General features: G+C 48.0%; 1 protein-coding gene across 4 annotated transcripts in view; it reads left to right on the forward strand.

The window, feature by feature from the left end:
• DAB1 (DAB adaptor protein 1) overlaps window positions 1-17,025 on the forward strand; it is a gene marked incomplete at both ends in the record, with an annotated part of 261,118 nt that extends 244,093 nt beyond the window's left edge. For all 4 annotated transcript variants that reach the window (XM_080802318.1, XM_080802320.1, XM_080802319.1 and 1 more), the window contains 5 exons: window positions 1,790-1,852; window positions 4,221-4,329; window positions 12,488-13,036; window positions 16,439-16,566; window positions 16,930-17,025. In XM_080802318.1, the coding sequence (XP_080658444.1) occupies window positions 1,790-1,852; window positions 4,221-4,329; window positions 12,488-13,036; window positions 16,439-16,566; window positions 16,930-17,025 (945 nt within the window). The remainder of the gene's footprint in view (window positions 1-1,789; window positions 1,853-4,220; window positions 4,330-12,487; window positions 13,037-16,438; window positions 16,567-16,929) is intronic.
• Between the last annotated feature and the right edge of the window lie 469 nt (window positions 17,026-17,494).

A 17,494-nucleotide genomic window follows, 5' to 3' on the forward strand; every position in this document is an offset into this window, starting at 1 on the left:
CGTCGGGCTCTGCTCAGCGGGGAGCCTGCTTCTCCCTCTCCCTCTGCCCCTGCTCTCTCTCTCTCTCTCTCTCTCTCTCGTACTCTCTCTTTTTCTCTAAAAAATGAGTAAAACCTTTAAAAAATAAATAAAACCCTCCTTAAGTTTCTTTGCCAAAAGCCGGCGGACTCCCTTTCTCTGTCCTCCCATAGAGACCTCTGTCGCCATCCCTGCCACATTGCCTTGAAATTGCCAACTTCTGTGGATCATCCCACCAGCCTGCAAGCTCCCGCAGGCTGGGGCTTGGCGTGTCTCAGTATTCTGTTCACCCAGAACACCTCCCAGGTGTTCTGTGTGTATGGAAAAAGCATTGTGTAGTTGGGAAGGAAATTAATATGTGTGTAGGGCCCTCCTGTGTGCCCAGCACCGTTACTCAGTCTGAAAGCTGAAGGGGAAGAATTTAAAGTTCATTAACTGAGCTAAACTTCTTTCAGCAAAAAGAGCCTTTTGTGCCTTTTTAACCAGGCTTAGACAAACTTCAAAGGAAGTGCTGTTATTAATATTGTCAATAAATCTGAAGGAGGAGGTATTATCATCTTTACTGCCCAGGTGTGGGGACTGTAGCCCCAAGGAGTTGCAGAGGTGTGGGACCTTCTCCAGTGCCCGTAGCTCGCTCACTCATCAGAAGGAGAGCATAATCCTTTTTTGGCACTAATTCTAGCAATCTAGCCATGCCTGGTTACTGTAGAATTCAGGGGCAGGGGTCCCTGGAGGGCAGGCAGGCAGACTTTCCAGCCCTTTCTATTGATTAATATTTTTAGGGTCGCCCAATCACAAGCTGTCACTTAAAATCCAGAGGTGAGACAGAAGAGTTTTCTCCCCAGTGGGCAGATTTCATACAAAGCATATGATCATATATTTAAGGCAGGCCATTTGGTTCCTAGCCATAGATTCCCTGCGGTCTCTGAAGCTCGAAGTGTATGCAAATTAATTTCTAAGTGTATCTTAAAGGCTTTCTTCTGCTGCTCTGGCTGGCCTTCCTCAGACAGTCCTGTATGATGGATGGGGATAGAGAGGATACAGTGTCTGCAGTCGTGAAGTTCCTAGCAGTGATTAATAGTGTATATACTGGGCTGTTTGTGATGCCCTTCCTGGTATTAAATGATATGTTTTCTTTTCCTCCAATGGCATATTTTATCCTGAAGACTGACTCTTTCAGAGACTGTCATTTGACTACATGCTCCGTAGGTGGAACATTCCAGTCCTGGCCTGGGTGACTTTGAGGTCACTTCTGTGAGACTCAGTTGGTTCATCTGTAAAAATGGGGATGATGATCCTTTCCTCTCAGGTTCATGGTCTTGGGAGCATTTGCTGTGAGAAATGGCTATAAAGTGTCACGTCTCACTGTATCTGGCATGTGGAAGGCACTTTGTACGTGTGTGTGCACACAGAGAAGAAAAGCTGTGAGGGAATCGCCCTCTTGCCTTTATCTCCTGGAGAAGAGAGAGAACACTGCCCTTGATGGCAAGTCAGCGCGAAGCAGGGTGATGGGTTATGGGAGGTGGATAAGCCCGAATTTCCTTACTAAGCCCAGATATGCTGCCAGACACACCGAAGTGAGAATTGATTCTGGCTGCCTCCCAGGTGTTGTCTTTAGCATCAGGAGGCAATGGCAATGACCAGCTGGGCTTATTGTGTATATAGTCATGATGATAAAGAAACAAGGGTCCTCATGTCATATGGTTTTAAAGCAGTGCCCAGCAGCCTTGACTTCCCTTGTGGTAACATCACTCTTTTTTTGTCTTTTCAGGCTGTGACCCAATTAGAACTTTTTGGGGACATGTCCACCCCTCCTGATATAACCTCTCCCCCCGTAAGTATGCACTGCAGCTCAGCCCTCCATCCCACCCCTTTCCTTCTCCAGCAGCATGGTGGCAAGAACGTGGGCTTTGGGCCAAAGAGGGCTGCTGGTGGGTTTTACCTCGGCCTCTTGCAAGCTGTGTGATTTGGGCAAATTAACCAGCTATTCTAAACCTTGGTTTCCTCTGCTGCTTTTTAAAGGAGTTATGGTACCTGCTTTTGTTTCGAGAAGTAAGTGAAACCATGCATCAGCAGTTACAGGACCCCCCCGGGTACTTGCTTTTCTGCTGGGCAGTGCAGAAAGACCTAAACGGGATGAGGTCCTTGCTTGCAAGGACCATGTGGTCTAGTTGGGAATATGGGCAAGAAATTCAACAAGACCACAGGCATGATGGGCCATTTGTCGGCCCCCACCCAGAGCCCACCCAGCCAGATGTTCATCCCAGGAAAGGAAGCATCTTCTCCCCCCAGTATCTTCTGCCTTGTCCCGCCTCCTGCCTTCTTTCCGTCCTCTCTCCCTCTTCGTTTTATCTCCTCCTTCCTCCCTTGCCCCCCGGCCACCCAGCTGAGCTGAGCTTCTCATGAGGCTTTGGATTCCCAGGTGGAGTTGCAGCCAGGGTATCTATCCCATTGCTTGTCATTGTAAGACACTGCTTGCAGAGGGACAGAGATTGCAGGGAACCCTAGTTGAAAAATGAAAAGAAGAAAAAAGAATGAAACCCAAAGGAAAATTGAAACCCAATGCTTTAAGAGCTGGTTGCATTCAAAGGCCACAGAAAAGAAGAGAATGGAGATGGTCCCTCCAGGTCCTCCCCTGCTCACTCCCTGGAGGCGGGGAGGCACATAGAGAGCAGGGAGCTGCACCTGTACCTGCAGAAGCTGCTGGGAAGTGGGGGGGTGGTGGGCACAGCTCCTCTGGGCTTTGCAGGGTCCTGCAGACCTAGAGATGGTGTTCGGGTCCATTGGCGAGATGCGCCTCGCAGAGGAAAAGCTGTAACCTCACCCCTGGGAACAGATGGCATGAGGCTCTACTGCTCACAGCTGCCGCCAGGGGCTCTAGACACAGCTGCCCTGCTCCCGACACCGATGTCCTGAGCAGAAAGCAGCTCCTGTCTCCGGGGAAGCTGGGGCGGCTCTAACCAGTCTCCTCCTCTCCTCTGTCACGGGGGTGACAGCTGCATCTTGGGCACTTAGAAACTCCAGCTATGGAGCTAGAGAGGCCTGAAGAGACCTTCTGACCCATCCCCTTCATTTTACAGATGAGCAAACTGAGGCCCAGAGAGGGCAATGGGGTTCCCCCAGGGTCACACGGGGAAAACAGAACAGCGTCGATTGTGTTTAAAAGTGCTTAACGCAGCAGCGCACGGCTGTGTTTCTGGCCCTGAACCCAAGTGCAGTCCAAATGGGTATTTAATAAACCCCAGAACAATACCATTCCTCCCGCAGGCTGGTGGTCTAAAAATGGCCTTGTCTAATTGCCATGGTTTCGGGATTAATTGTTTGCCCCAGTCTATTCCAAGGGGAAAAGAACAATAAGGATATTATGACATTAAATAGACATACTTTGTAGGCAGAAGGCTGCTGTGAATGGGTGTGGGCCTTTACAAACCTGAGTACTGATGCTTAGGGTTGAGCATCAAGGATACCCCTCATTATCCCTCCCATCTGTCTGATTTATTTCGGTACCCTTCACCTGACTCACCAGTTCCTGCAACAGACCTCTCTCGGATCCCAGCGTGGGCTGGGCATGTTGCATTCCCTGATCCTCAGGCTTTGGGTTTTTATCATCTACCTGAAAATATTTCTTTTTCTTTGTACGTAAAGATTCAGGCAGAATTCTGGGAGGCACCAGGAGACGAGGGTCTCTGCTCTAGTCGCTAAGCTGTGTTGGTGCACTTAGGCTCTTTATTTACATCTTACGTGACAAACCCTGAGCTAGGCGCACAGTAGGTCCTGTGCAGGTATGTGTCAATTTCAGCTGACCACCTCTAAAGGCTGAAAGCCACATATCGTGGCATAATTTGATGGCCAGAATAGCACCCCTAAGGGGTAGGGGCTCAAACCAAAGAGTTGTGATACTGGTCGCTATTTGCTGAGCACCTGCTAATGTGCCTCAGCCTGGTACTAAGTGATATAAATGCATGATCTCCCTTCATGATCACAGCTGCTCCAAAGGTAGGTATCACGTCTCCTGTTCTACGGTCAGTGTCTACAGCCAGCTCATGGGCTGCCCACCACATCTATGGCTTGGACTGTGGCTGGCTTCGGCAGCACCCGCCCCCATCCTTTACTTCCTGCACCTGCTGCCTCCCATCCTGGATGAGTGCTGAGCCAGGTCTCCCAGCAGCCTCATACGCCCTCTGCCTCTCTCTGTCCGACAGACTCCTGCAACTCCAGGTGATGCCTTTATCCCGTCTTCATCTCAGACACTCCCGGCGAGTGCAGACATGTTTAGTTCTGTACCTTTCGGCACTGCTGCTGTACCCTCAGGTAAGCTGTCCTCCACCTGCTTCCCTTCCTTCAGCCTCCGCCCGCCAGGGGAGAGAAAGGGTTGACTTGAACCAGCTGTCCAATTATGCCAGACACCTGTAGAGCCACCAGCCTCTCCTCGTGACTCTTCAGATGACGTGGAGAAGCCACCACTGGGAGGTGGGGGAGTGTTTACAAATCTGTGGGACGCTGTAGGCTGGGATTCGGGCGTGTCTTTCACCTGGAAAGGTCAAGATTCTAGGGCACTCAGTACACGGCTTCAGGGAGCCCAGGCCACACCTGACCATGCCACATTCAGTGCAAGTTCATTTCCTTCTGTCCATCTCAGCCAGAGGGAGGGAGGATGGCAAGTGGGGGACAGGAGCCCTCCACAGACCTCTGGAGATCTGACTGATAGGACGTGTCTGCCTTCTTTGGTAGAGACTCAAGAATGGGGAGGTTCTCGGTGCAAAGTGGGATGCTAAGGGGAGAGAGCAGATTGCTAACAGTGAATTGGGAAAGTGATGGGGCTCTTAGTGATTTTGAAGGTTTTTGTTCGGAGTTCCAAGCATCTGTTAAAATATATATATTACTTTTACAGCAGGGTAAATACATATATATTTACTCTATTTTTATATATATTTTTTCTTTATTTACATGTGTATTATTTATATATATTCACATATATATAAACACAAACACACATAGTGACAGTATTGCAGGTGAGATATGACTTGGTGGGATCTGAGATATCTTAACTTGTTTCCATGGCATCAGGCACTCCACATAGCCACTCTGCTTGGGATGCGGCCACAGGTAGTATTCTGCTCTTTACATACATGAGAGCCTTAAAGACTATTTTCTTTCTTTAGCTACATATTTGAAAATCTGTGGCTTCATCTTTCTATCTTATTCTTATATACAGCCAGGGGAGCCTGAATATTTTCTTTTTACAATTTTATGTGTGGATTTATTTGAGGGAGAGAGAGTGTGCACATGCAAGCAGGGGGAGGGGGGCAGAGGGAGAGAATCATCAGGCAGACTGCCTGCTGAGCGTGGTGTCTGACGATGTGGGGCTCAGTCTCACAACACCCAAGATCGGGACCTGAGCTGAAATCAGGAGTCCCCAGTGCTTAACCAATTGAGTCACCCAGGTGCCCCGAGCCTGAATATTTTCAATTACACATCTTCTGGCATTTTTTTCTATAAAAAATTAATTTTCATTACATAGTGTTAGAAGCAAATTCTTGCCACCAAATATGAACCTTGCTGTTATTTGAAGTGAAGTAAAAATTCGTACTCTATTCTGAAGTAGTTAAAATTATTCCCCACGAGCCCAGAGATCATTAAGAATTTTCAGAAGCAACAGAGATTGGTAGCCATTGGCTCTAACACTTGAGAATCTGCAAGAAACCCAGACATTTCATTGCTAAGCTTCCCAGTCAGATCTGTTTTACCCATCCCTAAAATGGCACAGTGGTGATGACTAGTCTTCCTTACCTAAGATGGATATTAAAATTTCCTTGAGAATAGTGTGATAGAATACGGTCTTTTAAAGAAAAATATCAGGGGGTCCTGGGTGGCTCGGTCGTTAGGCACCTGCCTTCGGCTCAGGTCATGATCCCCAGGTCATGATCCCAGGGTCCTGGGATCGAGCCCTCGTCAGGCTCCCTGCTCGGTGGGGAGCCTGCTTCTGACTCCCCCGCTCTCCCCCTGCTTGTGTTCCCTCTTTGGCTGTATCTCTCTCTGCCAAATAAATAAAAAAATCTTTAAAAAAAAATGAAGAATAACAGTTTTCTTTCAGAAATGTATCACCTTCCTGTGTTGAGACTACCCATGCTTTGCCCTCATTATCTGACCCGTGAAGATGTCCTGGGACAGGTCATGGGAACTCGAGACCCCAAACTTACCAACTTGCCGACATGTTCCTTCCATAAGTATTCACTGAGTGCCCACACGAGTCGGGCCCTGTTCTAGGTACCTGGGATGTGTCCATGAATACAACAGACATGGGTCCTGCCTTCAGAGAGCTTCCCTTCTACTGGGGAGACAGGCAACAACATAAAAATAACTAATTTCTGTAATAGGTCCGCAAACGGTAAGTGGTGTGGCCAGAAGAAAATGCAGAATGGAGTGCGGGGGCTTCGGCACAGGTGGAGGACAAGTGTAAATGGAGATTGTGGTCAGGAGGGACTCGTGCCAAGGTGAGGTGTGAGCAGACGAGAAGGGGTGAGGCAGGAAGCCAGGAAGGTGTCTAGGTGAAGCGTACTCTAGGCAAGGAGTCTCCATTACCTTCTCTGTAAATGCGGGTGACACAGTCACGTGGCTCCCGGCCCTAATGTGAGTAAAAGCACCCAAGGACCCGCCCACGCCGCTCACACCACCACTCTGGACCTTCTCCTGAGCCTGGGCCACATCGGGACTTGAAGACCTGGGTTTCAATCTTGCTACTTGACCGGCTGTGTTGCAAACTACGGACAAAAGCCACTTCATGTCCAGATTCAGTTTCTTTAGCCGCTAAAGAAAAAAATCGGTAGATTACCGGTAGATTACCTCCACAACCTCTGTGTTTAGAATGGAAGTGTAAAGTTAATTTCAGTGAGCACATTTTTGCTTCCCCAAGTGCCTGCTTCTGCATCAGTTAGGCTGAGGAACAAAAGTAGACTTCAGGGGGTGGTCAGCTAGCAGCCTTTTCCTCCTTGAACAGGCCCTAAAAATCTCTGCAGACACTAAGGCACCATCTACCTGTTCCCAGTTGTCGAGCCAGGGACACGAACAGCGGTACTGATGGACCCCTGGGGGATTTTGCATCCAGTGTGCTGGGTTTGAATCTGGGCTTGTCTATGGAGATTTTAAACTCCTGAGCAAATTACTTAACCTGCCAGAGCCAGAGTTTCTGAATCTTCTTTTTTTTTAAGGATTTTATTTATTTACTTGACAGAGAGAGATCACAAGCAGGCAGAGAGGCAGGCGGGAGCGGGGGGGAGCAGGCTCCCTGCTGAGCAGAGAGCCCTATGCGGGGCTGGATCCCAGGACCCTGAGATCATGATGTGAGCCAAAGGCAGAGGCTTTAACCCACTGAGCCACCCAGGCGCCCCCAGAGTTTCTGAATCTTTATAAATGAATCAAAAATAATACTTCCCTTGCAACAATATCGTGAGAATTAAATGAGAAAACAAAGTGAAGCACCTTGAAATTTGCTGGCACCCCGTAGAGGCTTCCGTCAGCAAAGGCAGCTCTTGTTGCTACTGTTATTATTATCATGACTCTTATTTTTAAAGTAGAAGAAAATGTCTTGTCTGACCTATATTTTTTTTCCTTTAACCTTTCTGGAATATTTAGAAAAACACCCATATAATGAAGTTTAGATCTTTGGCCTCTTAACTGCGCATGGCAGAGCTGGCCTGGGGGTTTAGAGAATGTACTGTGATTAAATACGGACGCTGCCAGTAGCCAACTGTGTCATGCTCCGCCGAATCTCTTCTGAGCCTCAGGGAGCTTATCTGTAAAATGGGGATGGTCATTCCACCGCATAGAGCTAGTCTGACGACTACATGAGTTAATACACATAGTGGAACATTTAAAACAGTGCCTGGCAGTGTTTCTGTAAGTAAGCAGTCAACAGATGTTTGCTAGCTTGTCCGTTAGGAACACTGGCTCTGCCCCACCCCATCTCCCCCACCGTGCCCTGTGGTCGCTGCCTCAAGCCATCCTCTCCGCCCGCTGCAGTATCTCAGACACAGAGTAAAGAAATACGGATACCAACTACACAGAGGCTTGTTAGGAGGATCAGTGTCAAAAATGTAAGCTCCACGAGGGCAAGGAATTTTTTTTTTTAATGTTTTGTTCTTCACTGCATCTCCAGAGACTGAAATAGTGCTTCACACCCAGTAGGGCTCTTTTCGAGCGAATGAATGAATGGGTGGATGGGTGGATGGATGGGATCACGTAAATAAGCATTACCATACAAATTCTGCATATGTGTTGGGGGAGTCCCTTAAATGTCAGTGTTTTTCTCACATTTTAGTCTACTTTTTAAAATTCAGATAATAAGGTATCCCCAGGTGCAAGCATCTGGTTATAAACTGCAATTTCCAAGCCTCCTTCAAGATCTAACTGCGAGGCAGTAATGCAGGTGTTCCCTTTCACTTCACAGCGAGGAGATTTATGATTGATCTGAACTCCGTGGCATAAACAGATGCTCTGTGGCACCTCCTCCCTCCACTGTCGAACGTTAATGAGTCAATGTTACCAAGCTGCTAAGTGGCTTCTGTGGCAGCCACCAAGTGGCTTGTCTTGTCCAGTGCTGCCACAGGCGGCTACCAGGGGGTCCCATCAGGCATGTCCAATGCCACATGGCCAGAGAACCTGAGCTCACAGGTCTGGGGAGAGCCCAGGCTGCAGAGACCCCACCCCCACCCCAGGAAAAAGCGAGTGAGACCTGCAAGGTCCCAAACATGATACCCAATTACCCTGTGCTGCTTTTTTTTTTTTTCCTTTTGGATATTGTACTTGGGTCTGAAGCAGATGGCATGAAGCCAGGGAGACATGTTAATAGCTCTCTCCAGAAAAGTGTGCACAGCCCATCTGTTGGTTCCTTGTGGGGGGGAAAAAAAAGACAGTGGGAATGAAAAACCTGCCACCAACAGTAGAATCATCAGAGATCACAGCACTTACCGATCTTGGAGTTTAATTGTTCACTTGGCCAAGTGCAGAGAAGGCATTGATTCTGATATGACTCATTCACCTTTACAGAGAGACTTTCTCCAGGCTCAGGCGTTTATGGAGCAGCTGAGTAGTGTCCCAGACGGCGCTAGACACAGAGGACAGGGAAAGAGAAAATAAAGCGTTCCTACTAGCAGGTGGTTACTTGTCTAATAGGGAAGACAGAATAACAGGACAGTTACAATTCAGTGTGACACGTGCCATCAGAGAGATGAACACTGGGGTCTGCAGAAGCCCAGAGAAGGAGAACCAATGGAGTCCAGAGGGCAGGGAAGGCGCCCAGCAGAGGTGACGCTGAGCTAATTCTCAGGGAGTCAGTAAGGCATAGCCACGTGAAGTAGGGGTGGCTTTCCAGGCAGAAGTACGAGCAGAGATGGAGAGAGTGGGGGGGGGGCGATGTGAGGGGTGTCTGTGTGTGTAGCTGCTGCCCTAGGGAATGGTGCCAGTGAAAATGGCATGGAGAGCTGGGAAGGGGCCTGATCCCTGAAGTCTCTGAAGTCACGCTAGGGCATCTAGACGTTATACTCCCGGCAGTGAAGCACTCTGTTTGCATTTTGGAGCAGTCCTGCGATGGCATCCAGTGGGGCCGAGTGGAAGCAGAGTGAAAGATAGCCTGGCTGGAGGCTGAGACCTTCCATTCCCGTCACCAAAATAGGCGTATAGATTGAGGTCACTGAAAGATCCGTGTCCACCCCGTCAGACCCAGTGCCCCCCTTTTAGGACAGATATTTATAAAGTTTCCTTTAAATTCTTGAAATGAAATTCATAGATAATATAACTTAACCCCCAGTTTTTTAGAAGTCGATACGATGCCATCATTATGCTTCAAAGAGGAAATTTATAAAAGCCCATTTATAATAAAAAGACATCGATTTCAATAAGGAAAATACCCAGGTGCAACCAAACTAGAGGTCCTCCAAAGTGGTCAGAGGTGTAGACCTATCTTCAGAGTCCCCGCAGGTACAGACTGACCCAAGAATGCTGTGTCCGCTCAACACCATGGGAAATATTTCTTTCGAGAACCACAACATTCCCAAATGGTGAACAACTCTTGGCCATGTTCCAAACAAAAATAAAATACAGTCTGCCCTCAAGGCACACAGTTGTTACAGTCCTGGAAAACTAAGTGCACTCAAACTATGCATAGAAACTTTGAATTTCTAGGTAATTCAAAGTCCTACCCATACTTAAATAATCGTAGACAGAACATGGGGGAATTCTTTGTTGTGCATGTTGGTCTCACCCATTACAGGATATCAGGTAACCAAGCTCTCCGCCTTTTAAGTGCGGGTAGTGTCTCCCTCTAGCAAGTTATCCAGACAGCCAAAATACACCCCACTAATGTCCTGATCACCGTCCCCCCTCCATTGAGAACCACTGGGCCCCATCAAAGCGAATCAAAAAATGAGAAAAGCAGTTACAGAGTGCTGAGTCTGAGTAGGTGGGCTCAAGTCACTGCCTTATTATGTGGCGTGTGGGGTGAGAGGCAATGCACGCCCCTCCCCCGTCTGAAGTGCCAGCACCAAGGCTTCTTCACCCCTTACTCCCGTGCACTAGAGCTGCGTGGTCGCGGAAGGATATGGTCTGTTTGGCATGGCCGGCATACTGCTGACTTCCACAGGAAGCCCGGGTGCCCTGTCTCCTCCTCTCTGGAACCTGCTGTCACCTCACAAGGAAGTGGCGGGACGTGGAATGTTGTCCCCACTCCTTAGCCATCAGTCGAGGGCCAGGGGATCTGAGGCTGGAGCCTGAGTAAGGCAGTCCTCATGAGTGAGGTTTTTCTGGGGTCTCCAGAATCCCTGACATCACCCACGACACGACCAGTGCCTCAGTGCCTGCCTGCCTTCCCTCTGGAAGTTGCTAGGATACTCTGCACCTGCTTTCCTTCCCTGGCCTCACTGCCGTACACCTGCAAACTCCTTCTGACAGCCATGAAAAGGCTGGTTTTGGGAAGTCAGGTCAAGCCAGCTTCTCCCTCCTCTGCCTGGCCTGGGCATCTGTGTCCTGGGCTCAACTGCACAGGCATGTGGCCGCAGCGCCCTCTGAGAAGGGCAGGGGTCACTGGAAGCACCTGGGAGTTTCTGTGGCTCGCCCACAGTTAGCTGCAACCTGAGGTGGGCGACCAGACCAGACCAGATGTATTTAACCATGCGAAGTTGGCCATCCGAGTGAGGCAGTATCATGTGGAGGGAAGAACGCTAGCTAGCTAGCTCCGGAGACGGGTGACCTCAGTTCAGGTCCTGATCCCCCTTCATGCTGGCTGCGTGACCCCAAGCACAGACTGTCCCTCTCTGGTCACCAGTTTCCTTATCTGTGGAGTGGGGACGGTAATACCTACCCTGCAGGGATTTTGTGAGGATGTGAAATACCTAATACTGAACCTAGAAGTTAGAGGCATGTAGCAAGTGAAAAAAATTGTGTTACTGTTGCTACTGTGAAAAGTGTTACTTGTGCTTTTTTAAAAATGATTATTTTCTCACCTGAAAGGAATTAGTACCGCCAACAATTAACATGGTAACATATATGAGTAGATCCCCTGCAGTTGCGCAGTACCCAACCTAGGCCACTGTACGAGGGGCTCCTGCGTTAGTGGACAGTCACCTAAAATTGGCATAGTACAATACAGAAATAACATATATCTGGAGCTACCATTTATTGCTTGGCTGCTATATACCAAGCAAGGTATTAAGTACCTTCTGGGCTCTCTCTGATTCAAATCCCACTAACTGCTAACATTTACTGAATGCTCATTCTGTGTCAGGTGCAAAACTCCACATCAAATATGTCATCTCCATTTACCTTTAAACCAAGCCCCTGAGGTAGACGGTATTTTCTGCCCATTTTACAGATAAGGAGGCAGAGCTTGGGAGAACTTGTGGAGCTCTCCCTAAATTCCAGAGATATGAAGCATCAGTCTGAGTGTTAACCTAGGCCTCAAAAACCCCAACACTCCTAATTCTTCTTCCTTTGGCACACAGCTTCGGTGCTTAAAATGACGATCTTATAACCTGGCTTTCTAACAAAGAGCCTGACTTTTAGAGAGCTTACGCTATCAGTCTGGCAAGAAGGGGAGGCAGGATTCAAACCCATGTGTGCCCGATTCCTAGTCCTCTGCCTTTTCCACCAAGACACACCAGCTCCTGAGTCTGTGTGGGGTTAGAAAACTTTAATGATTGTAGCAATATCATCATTATCTCTCAGATATACGTCTGGCTTGTTCACTCACCACATTCCAGTTTCCGCCTACAAATCAACTCCTTCAAAAGGTTTCCCCTGACCATTGCTCTAGAAGGAATGCTCCATGAGAGCCGGGACTTTTGTCTTATTCATCCTTGTCCATGGTCTGTAGCACAGAGCCTGACACGTAATAGTGGCTCAGTATCTTTCTGCCGATCCCTTGAATCCATGAGTTCTTCTTTCCCAGGTGCCTGACTCTCATTTTTCACCCTTCCAGGTTATGTTGCAATGGGCGCCGTCCTCCCATCCTTCTGGGGCCAGCAGCCCCTCGTCCAACAGCAGATCGCCATGGGTGCTCAGCCACCAGTCGCTCAGGTGATGCCGGGGGCTCAGCCCATCGCATGGGGCCAGCCGGGTCTCTTCCCTGCCACTCAGCAGCCCTGGCCAACTGTGGCCGGGCAGTTTCCGCCAGCCGCCTTCATGCCCACACAAACTGTTATGCCTTTGCCAGCCGCCATGTTCCAAGGTCCCCTCACCCCCCTTGCAACCGTCCCAACCACGGGTGACTCCACCAGGTCAAGTCCACAGACCGAGAAGCCCAGACAGAAAATGGGGAAGGAAATGTTTAAGGATTTCCAGATGGCCCAGCCTCCACCCGTGCCCTCCCGCAAACCCGACCAACCCTCCCTCACCTGTACCTCAGAGGCCTTCTCCAGTTACTTCAACAAAGTCGGGGTGGCACAGGATACAGATGACTGTGATGACTTTGACATCTCCCAGTTGAATTTGACCCCTGTGACTTCTACCACGCCATCAACCAATTCACGTGAGTGCCCTTCTTTGGAGACATAAACCCACTGAGAGTGATGCCTTGTTTCTGGAGTCAGAGAACTCATCTCATTCACATTCAGCACACCTCCTTGTTTATATTACTATGAATAATAGTAATAGCTACAAAGTATACATACCTTCTTCGGATACATTGTTTTTACTACTTTTATACTCGTAACAATGCTTATTACAGGTTTTGTTAGACCTGTTTGGTTAATAATGAAAGTGAGGTTCAAGGACGAGGAGAGCAGTAGATTTAAATACAAACCTGTTTTTTTTCTACCAGTCACTCTGCTGCTTATGTTTTTGTTAATTTGCTCATCCATCTACCCATTCTTTCATTACCCCTCCTTTATGATACACAGATTTTGGTATGGGTTATTGAAATGGAAATGAATGGTGAAAATGAATTTCAAGAGTCGAGGGAACAAGGACAAAAAAATTAGAAAACGTAGGGGAGAGACAGAGCAGCCGTAAGGTCTCACCCAACTCAGTGGAGCTGAAGCCAGATTTTGGCTCCAGGCTTTGGGTAGTCAAAGAGGAAAAATGGCAGTGAGGCAGAAAGCTCTAGACCGCGAACCCTGAGAACAGATTCATCACTTCCTAGTCTTGTGCCTGTAGGCAAGTCATTTCTGCAAGCCTCAATTTCCTCATCTATCTTAGGCTAAGGGATAGTAAAAGGATTCCGTGGTACGTGAAACACTGTGTACCTCACTGACTTTAAAACATTGTTGTCACCATTATAATTGCATATTGAGTGATGCTGTGCAGAATTCCTGGACCAGGATTCCAGCCTTGGCTCTTCTACTATAAGCAGTGTCTTTGGGCAAATGTGTGACTTTTCTTAACCTCAGCTGTGTCATGGGTAAAAGGCCTGCTTTGGCTTGGACAGGCAGTGTGCCTCCTTCTAATTCAGGCATTCAGTGATTCTGTCCTAGCTTGCTTTTCCATTGCAAGCATCCAGAAACCGTAACCACACAGCCAATCAGAACCCAGATATACTTGAGCACACATATGCTTGGAAAGATATCTAGTAATTCAGCTCGGGCCTTGACGCTTGATAGGAAAGAGAAAAGTCTCATGGAACAATGAGTTTGGCATTTTCATTACTGTCACAGATGATAGGGTTCACTGCTTGGCCAATAGCAAGAATCGTCAAAAAATCTAATGTTAACACAATTAGGTAGTGTCATTTCAGCCAGGTTCGGAAGGCAGTTCTGAAAAGGAATGCCTTCTACGTGTATAAATGAGCTACTCCCACTCAGGCCATGTGATCTCCACAGTGGGGGCATCTCTATTAGCTCTAAGTCACAGGGTTTCAGTGAAGAGTAATGAATAAAAAATGAAATGCTGGGAGAATGAGAGCCACGCATAAATAAGCATCTTTTGAAAACAAGTGTCTCTTGAAATGGGCTTGCATGCCAGCTACAAATAAAGGGGAAGTTTCAGTTCCTTGAGGACAGGAAATGGGTCCAAACCATTCACACACTTCTCATGATGCTAGCGTAGCATCTAGTGCATGGAGACATTTGGGAGAAGTCACAGAGATGGAAATGAACAGAACAAAGACCCCTCAGCCACTGTCGTGTCTCAGAGCATGGTTTCATAACCTGGGCTTTATTGATATTTGGGGCCAGATAATTCTTTGTTGTGGGGTGTGCACTGTACTTGTAGAATGTTGACCAAACTACCTGCCCCCTGCCCATGAGATGCCAGAAGCACACATCCTCTCTCCCTTGTCCTGAGAGTCAAAAATGACCCCAGATTTTGCCAGATGCCCCCTAGGATTTGAGCTGCCCCAAATTTAGAACCACTCTTTTAGATTATACAGATATCCTAGAAAAAACTTCTAAAGGCTAAAACACTTGCATAAATGAACCCCTAATTATAATTCTGATTGATTTAATCTGATAGGTAGGACCAGTACAACCTCTCTCAGATTGGCAGCTCAGCCCGGGTTCTCAGCCTTCAGGAAGCAACAAGCCACTTCAAACCCAATTTGAAATCTGGTTACGTTAACACTTATTCAACAGCTGTCAAGCACTGAGGTGTTCTCATACTGCTTATCTCACTTAAACCCACTAGTATGAGTCTGTTCCCTAATCATCTCACAAAACAAAACAGACTTCCTTTTATCCAAGAGCGTCACCTTCAGAATGTTTTGAGTGGAGCAAAGGCCAATGTCTAGTAGAAGTAGATCTCACAGCTGGCTGGACAGTGTAGACAGAGCTCTGTTAAATCTCAGCACACCTGTTCCATGGCCCTGTTGGCCCTGAAAAAGCCCCTTCACCTCTCAGAGGTGCAGTTTCTTCATCAGGAAAGAATAGGTCCAACACCATTTTGCCATATTTGCATTAGAGAACACAGTGAATACAGAATGCCAAGCAAATAACATTGTTCTTCTAAATATAGATCCATCAAGGCAAAAGGTACTCACCAAGTTTGATAATCACTTGCTGTCTGATAAGCAGCCAGATTTTGGAAATTCTGGGCAATGATGGCGGGGGAGGGGGCCTTATCAGTGCCATTCGAAATTTAGCTACTAAATCAAGCCTCACCACCTCCTCACTTGGGGCTGAGCCAGTGACTGGCGTTTTCAGAGCCAAATTAGAAATTATTGAACGAAGAATAGCTTCAAATGGCGTATTTGTTATAACCTCTGGACCAAATGAGAGGAGGAACATGTGGGAAGGCTAGGACAGAAGACTCATGTCCTTATGGAGTGAGGCGTAAAGCTGCCAGCAGTTCCCTCCCATTTTCCCACATCATGGAGGCACTCTTCATTCAACACATGTTCAACACCCGCCTACCATGTGTAAGGATACGGGGCCTGCCTCAACCAGTCACCAACTACGGGACCTTGAGCAATTTCACGACCTCACTTCCCTTAGCTGTGAAACTGGACTCACTCTTACCTCAAAGAGGCTTTATGTGGGTTAGAGATTGACGGCAGCTGAAGGTGCTCAAAACGTGCATCGCTATCCTCTGATCTATTTATTCTTACTGAAGTACGTGTATGATGTTAAGGGAGAGAGAAGAAAGAAAAATTGGTTCAGTGGTTCTCACTTTGAGTGTGTAGAAATAAGAGTTTCTGAGCCTGTCGGTCTGGGGCGGGAGTCCAAGGCGGCATCTGTAACAAGTTCCTGGATGTGCTGATGTTGCTGATCCAAGGGCCATTCCTAGAGAACCACTGCCTGCCCCAACCGTGTGCACCCACTCCTTCCCATCAAGTGTCCAATAGGATGGGATCAATATGTACAGAGGAGATGTTCGGGATAGAAAGCAGAGTGCTGGACTTGACTTGATCATAACCAGATCCCTGAGGTCTCGGTGGGAGGTACTCAGGCGCAGCCAGACACCTAATGATGTTCCCTCTTTGTGCCTGGTCTCTGTGTAGCTCCAACCCCAGCCCCTCGACAGAGCTCTCCGTCCAAATCATCTGCGTCCCATGCCAGCGATCCCACCACGGATGACATCTTCGAAGAGGGCTTTGAAAGTCCCAGCAAGAGCGAAGGGCAAGAAGCTGTAAGTGGCCAGTCTGTTCTTTCTGGGTCTGCTTTTCCTTAAAATTAAAACCGCTGTATGTGAAATGGACAGTGGCCCAGGAAACCCGCATAGGAAAGAATGCTGGCTCAGAGTCTCAGGTTCTAAGTGGGGCCCTAGGGGGGGTTTTCTTTGATGATCAAATGAGCAGCTGAAAAACGTTGTCCTTTCGTGAGTCGCTCAGCACGGCCCTGCATGGGTGGGTGTGGCGTCCTCCAACTGCTGTTGCTGCCTCCTTTTAAAATAACCGATTATATGTATGCATGAAATTATGCCCAGCTGTCTTCTGCTTTCCGTTGTTGAAAAGACCAAAAAAAAAAAAAGTGTTATCTTCTTGTGTTCTAGCCTGATGGATCACAGGCCTCATCCAACAGTGATCCATTTGGGGAGCCCAGTGGGGAGCCCAGTGGTGATAATATAAGTCCACAGGCCGGTAGCTAGATAGCACAGGTCTGGGTAGGTATCTGTTCTTTTTATCTACTTCACCCTTAAGCTCTCAGCTTTCCCCTCGGCTTGTCCCTCCATTTCTGAAGTCACCTCCCCGATGTTCGCTCCGTCTCTCCTTGCCTGAGCCCATCCCCGATGTTCGCACCATCTCTCCTTGCCTGCTGTTTGCCATCTTGTGTTTCCTCATGGATGCATGACCTTTGACATATACTGCTAGGTAGGGGTAGGGGTGAGGAGTGGGGAATGGTCATATTTTATTAATGATACGTGCTGAGTGGATGGTGGTGATAGAATGAGGCACGGTCCCCATTCCTCAACGTGAATTCAATTTCAGAAAGCATCAGCCTTCCAAGATGGACACAGTCCCCCCCACCCCGATTCCTTTCTCACTGGGATGTGATCCAAAGGCTTTCATCTTTTAAGCAAAGCGTCACTGCATTTGCCTACACTCCACAGATCTAAA

Source organism: Martes martes (genome assembly GCF_963455335.1).
Source record: "Martes martes genome assembly, chromosome: 4".
Taxonomy (NCBI): Eukaryota; Metazoa; Chordata; class Mammalia; order Carnivora; family Mustelidae; genus Martes; species Martes martes.